A 6164-nucleotide genomic window follows, 5' to 3' on the forward strand; every position below is an offset into this window, starting at 1 on the left:
TCACCCCCGGTGTTTTTAGCTTCTCTGCTGGGCTGCTGACTTGCTCCTATAGCAAAGCTCTCACCGCAGAGACGGCTGCGATCGCGTCCTACCCCCTCTCCGCTCTACCCGGTTCTGAGCTGCTATCTGTGCTCTGGTTGCAGCTGCTGCCCGCAGACTGCTTCCAAATACCGTCCCCGCCCTCGCGCAAAAACAGACCTTTCTTGACGAGTCTCAAGGATGGTTTCTCTTGGTAAGTAATTGTATGGTTTTTTTTTTCAGTCGAGCATTAATTCAGAGGCATGAAATGAAATGAATAGTGAGAGAAAAACACGGAGATTACACAGAAGTGTATTTCCTCTCCGCCATCTTGGCCGGAAGTCAGATGTTTTATATCTAATCTGTTAATCCACTAGTTAATCCACCAGGACAGAATACCCAACACTGCTGTACTTTTTGGCTAAGAGCCTCCCAGTAGATTCCCCAGCACGATGATGACAACATCCTGGGTTCCTGTGCTGCACCTGTGCTTGGCTGCCTCCCTCAATCCCCAATTGAAACAGATCTTTTCTGAAGTTCTTCCAAAATATTTTCTACTGGAAATTTATTGCACTCCAATTATGCGTGGGTTCTGTCACTCCAAAAACAGTTCAGATGCTTAATCTGATGTTGATCTGAGTGATGCCAGGAGGAGCTCAGATAAAGATCTGTCTATTCTCCCACAATCTTGGCTCCTTGCAATCCAAATTCCTTAGGGACAAAGGGACAAAGTTCTCCTCTTCTGAGCTTCAAGCTGACAAGAGATGTAAAGCTGTCCCTACCCAAGTCCAGAGTGCAGAGGGGAGGCTTGAAATTGGAGGCAGCAGCATCAAGGGTATGTTGAATTTTAGGATGAAGTAGCCAGTGGTATTCAGATTGGAAAGTTCATCTCTGTCATATGGAAGATACAAAGCTCATTATTAGTAGAAAACAATGATCTTTTCTCCATAAAGAAAGCTTGGATATGTGGCAGACCTGTATAATTGTTTGACCAGTAAAAATACAGTTCCCAAGAGCTTGAAAAGCATTCTTTCTCAAGTAAATTAGCTTTATGTAAACCAAAAAGAAATTTCCACTGGCTGGGCTCTGGGATTAGAAGTTGGCCTGATTGAAACAACCCATAAAGAGAAAGAGTATACTCATTTTATTTAGCAAAGATCTGCTCCGGGAGCTATATAAGGGATGGTAGGTGTTGGGAAGTTGGGGAATCAAAAGAGCCATCAGGTGCACCTGGGTAGCAGCATGATCAGCTGACTCTGCAAGCCTCTTTCCCTTGGCCTAACATGAATCCCTTTCTGGTGTTCTTTACAAAACATAACACAAATCTCTCTAAGTCCACGGACAGCTTGCAGTAATTGTAGAATTTCCCCTACATACATAATGGGGAAGTTTGGCTTTCAAAACTTCTCTTTCTTTCCATACAGCTCCATGAGCATGTGAGACATGAAAGGTATATTTGGAATAAGTATAGATGTTCACTCTCATTTTTTCCCAATTCTAAAGATCTGATGGCAATGAGTTCCTCCCTCTGAGCAAAGAGGCCAAAGGGGAGTGGCTTAGTCTTCAAAATGCTATTGAAGCTCATCACAGAGTAACCTGTCTTCCATTTTCCATTTAAATCAGGCAGGATTAACACTAAGGCAGGGGTCAGTTTAGCTTTCTTTGAGGCAAATTTAGGGATTGACAAGATCTCCTGCTTTCTCTTTTCTGTTGAGTGAATAGGAGGTCAGAGTTAATTCAAGGCCCAAATACTTAACAAACTGACAGGCAATGTGGACCCTAGACAAAGAAACTTTATATATAGATTAGAACAAGAAAGTTAACTGTCTCATTAACAGCTCTGAGAAGTTTAAAAAATTAAAAATTTTTAGGATTTTAACACTTCTCTTGTCTTTGGCTTCATTGGGTACTGGCTCCTACGAGGGAACATGCTGGGATCTTGGAAGCTCACTAAAGTTGGGGTAGCATGAGTAGCCTGCCTAGGGATTCCTGAGTCCCAGTCAGAGGAATCTGCTTCCTTCCAGATTTCAGAAAGAATATAAGAAGGCTTTGAGAAAAGCACAAAAAGTGTGCCCAAAGGTCTGGGAGGAGAAAATTGGATCCCTAATTTCACCATTAAGTGATGCTCTAACAAGACAGCTGGACAGGAGGATATGATAAGGAAAAAGTGTTTGGATAACAGGTTACCAAACTGCAAGAGGGAGAGAAGGTCTCTAAACCATATTCTTCAATTCCCATCACCCTCTGAAGGGAAGGATGGGTAGAGCTAGAATACCAGGGCAGGACAGAATACAAGGCTCCCATAAAGTCATCCAAAGTTACCCTGTGTTCAGACATCGTGATGAAGTATCATGAGGCTGGGGAGCCCAGACAAACTCCAGGCACAATCACTCCTGGTCCTGAGGAGGCCAGAGAACAGAGTATTGGGAAAAGGCAGCTTGACCCTACTTTGGACAATCTCTTTTCATGTGTCCCTCCTGGCTGCACTTAGGGCATGTGTCTGGGGGTTTCCTCCAAAGACAATCATAAGACCAATGACCCTGGATATGGCAGCAGCTAAAATTTAAGGCTGTTCTCCAATCCTTACCCTGGCTCTGCAAAATTCCTTCTCTGCCCAAGTTTGTACCCTGTTATTGAAAACTGCAAAAGTTGTTTACAATGGCTGTCTGGGAAGTTTGGGGACCCACATGGCTAACAGTTTTCTCTTAATGTCTGGAAATATCTGGCTAATAGAATGCATGTTGAGGACAATGGTCCCCTTTGGAGAAGTGGGTTTCAGGTAAGTGTATTTTTAGTGGCTTTACAAGACACACCCCCAAAGAGGGCAGGATTTTCCTCAACTCCTTGAGTAACTTCCTGAAATTTTTCATAACTGACCTGCTTCCTAATTCCCCTCTTCATGCCTTCAGTGAGGCAGATTAGAAAATGATCCATTCTCCCTCTGTCTCTGCTTCCTTCCTAATAATTCCACCCAGGCTCTGAGACTGAGACAGCAATATCCCCTAGAGGATATCTATCAGAGGAGGAGTACTTAGCCATATTATCCCCAAACCTGTGGGCTAGATCCCAGATTCTCTTTTTCTCTTTTATGGTGCAGCAAGAGGATGTTAACATCTCCCCAGGTAAAATCAAATTGCAGGAAGATGGCTTTAAAGCTCTCAATATATGGAGTGGAGACCTCAAAATAAGAGCCAAGTTTTTCCTTGATTTGGGGAAAGTCTGAAATTGAACAGACACATGCATCCAGAGCCTATTAACAACAAAACAACAACAATGTTACTTGTCTCAAATGGGCAGAGTTTAGAAGGGGTGGCTGAATCACAATCCTGAAGGAGAGAAAAAGGGATCCTGCTTCTAGTATGGGAGGTTTTAAGGAACAGGGGCTGGGAGGTTTCAGAAACTGGCTTAAGAGGTGGAGGTTCAAGGGAAGGATACTAAGTTGAAGAAGTATTGCTAGACATGGGGTCCAGATCTTCAAATGGGAATGGTCCCAAAAGAGACTCTTGGGCTTCTACTCTCAAGTGCCCTCCAGTAGATTTAGGGATAGAGATGAACTGTCCTATCTTTGCCATAAGTCTTAGATTCCTACTCCTGTAGCACCTCATCTCCCCTGGAGTCCCATGGAGGGTGAAAAGATGGCAGAGGTTCCTTAGTCAAGAAGGAACTTTGTCAAGAAATGACAAGAGATTCTAAGTCCAGGCATCTCTGCCAATGAAAATTTCCAGAATGTAAAGCTTAAATGACCCAGAAAAGCTTTCCTAATGCCAGAGAAACTGGAGCAAGATAGAGATTAGAGAGTTTTTTAATATTTTATTTGAAAGGGAGAGATTGTGCTGGGGACAGGTCGCCCCCAGGACTGATGTCCAAAGTTTCCAGCAGCTAATGTGTGCTTCCTATGAAGTATATATGCACGTGGCTCCAAGGTACCAAGGGGTAGACCGAGGCAGGGGCAGAGTCAGAGCACTGAGAGTAGAACAGATTATCAATCCGGTTCTGACAGGGTGGGGAAGGCACCAAGCATTCTGATAAATTGGGATCAGGAAGAACAATGACAGGATGGGGGGAGGCACCAGACATTCTGATAAGTAGGGAAGGACTGAGGTCATGATGTCTAAGATAGGTCTTTCTCCTTATCAGGATCACGATGATTAGGAGGGGGGATGTTGCAACCAGGCAGAACAATTCAGGGAAATTGAGGTAGAACAATTAGGGAAACTGAGGTAGAATAATCAAAGGAGACTGTGGCCAGGCATCTCTGGCAAAGAAAATCTTCAGAATGTAAAGCTTAGATGACCCAGACAAGCTTTCCTAGAAGCCTGGAGTATCCCCTCAGCTATAGATGAAATGGGCTTATCTTAACAAGGAGGACATAAAATTTGGGGAGGCCCTAGGTTGGGCACCAAAAATATTGAGGATAAAGATGTACCAACAATATTAGGGTCCTCCTGGTCAGAGTCATGGATTTGGCAAAAGAATTCACAAGTTAAGGGGCAAAGATTTATTACACTGCTTGACAGTGGCTAATTCCCAGAGTATTTAGTCAAGAGTCAAAATCCAGGAGATAATTGTGACTCCAAATGAAGGAGGTTAAAGTTCCAAAGAAATCTAGCAGAATAAGAATCAAGGAGATAATTTTATAGGAAAGAGAAACAAAAATTAGCTAATATAGTAGTTTAGAAGTACAATTGAAGCTTAGGGTAATTCCTATCATTGAGTTCTACAGTTTACTGATCAACAGATTGTCCAGTATTGTTTGTGGCACTCTCAAGGCCAGATATAGCAATTTCTCAGGAATTGAAACTTTCTCACACTTCATCAAGATAAAACAGAGAGAGAGAGAGAGAGAGAGAGAGAGAGAGAGAGAGAGAGAGAGAGAGAGAGAGAGAGAGAGAAACACCTATAGGTAGATGAATGATAGAATAGATGCTTACTGAGAATTGGAAAGAAACCACAAATCTTGAAAGTTCTGTCAGTCTCATTCTTCACTAGTTTGCTCTAAGTGATCTCTTTCAGCCCAATATTCTTAATCTCATTCTCTAAATCATTCTATATGTGGCCTATCTGAATGAAGAAGTTTATGTCTGGTCTCATGCTCCTTTTCCTCACTGTGTCTCTTGCACAATAATACATGGCTGTGTCCTCAACTTTAAGGGAGTTCATTTGCAGGTGCACCATGCTATTGCTGTTGTCCCTGGAGATGGTGAATCGGCCTTTCACAGAGTCTGCATAGTTTGTACTACCACTAGCCCAAATAACTGAGATCCATTCCAGCCCCTTCCCTGGAGCCTGGCGAACCCAGTGCATGCCGTAGCTGCTTAAGGTGAATCCAGAAGCTTTGCAAGAAAGGCGAAGAGATTCTCCAGGGTGTCTCAAATCACCTCCAGACTCCAACAACTGAACATCATCACAATGGACACCTGCAAAGAAAAAGCCATTGAAGACAAGTCACATAAAAGCATCACTTCAAAGAGTGTTTCTTTAGTCAAAAAACAAAATTACCTTGTAAAATAGCCAGAATAAAAATTCCTATCAGTCCAAAACCCATTGTTAAGCCTTTACAATGTCAGTGCTTAGCAAATAAAGGCCACACAAAGGAAAAGCTCCTCTCCCAGAGCTGCAGACACAGGTTTTTGCTGGTTTTCTTCCCTAAAGGGAGGAGTCTAATTTGCATGTCTTTTTCTGCTTTGTGTGAGAAAGAGTAATTGTCTCCCACTGTGAAGAGCCTCCTCTCTGGGCTGAAGAGAGAAGAATTGATTCTAGAACTCTGGGAAAGCTTAAAGACACTGAGAATCCAAATATCATTGATAATGACTACGTGTCTATCCTTCTTCATCAGTATAATCATCAGTATAATCTATTCTCAGTTCCAAGAAAATTCTTTCTTATTTTCCTGACATTTCCTTAACTTATCCCAGTGTCCTTTTTAATTATGAAGGCACCCTGAACTTTCATCATTTTTGATCTTCAACAGAGACTGGAACCAATTTATGAATCATTTCTTTTGGGGGCGAGTGCTACAGATGGGCAATATTTCTGAGTCTATTTTTGGTACTTCTTCCACTTGCTTATATGGTCTTTTTTGTTCATTCTCTTTAGAAATGGATTTCATGTGTTATTTACCTCTATTCTCTCCTATTCATGGTTCC

The 6164-nt window shown here is 42.4% G+C and overlaps 1 gene segment (V, D, J or C); it reads right to left on the bottom strand.

Annotated features, from left to right (window-relative positions):
- Window positions 1-4899: 4899 nt before the first annotated feature.
- Window positions 4900-5647, bottom strand: LOC127549738 (immunoglobulin heavy variable 3-33-like). The segment is given in 2 exon segments: window positions 4900-5435; window positions 5518-5647. Coding segments are annotated over 2 exon segments (417 nt in total).
- Between the last annotated feature and the right edge of the window lie 517 nt (window positions 5648-6164).

Source organism: Antechinus flavipes, chromosome 2, assembly GCF_016432865.1.
Source record: "Antechinus flavipes isolate AdamAnt ecotype Samford, QLD, Australia chromosome 2, AdamAnt_v2, whole genome shotgun sequence".
In the NCBI taxonomy this organism is placed as follows: Eukaryota; Metazoa; Chordata; class Mammalia; order Dasyuromorphia; family Dasyuridae; genus Antechinus; species Antechinus flavipes.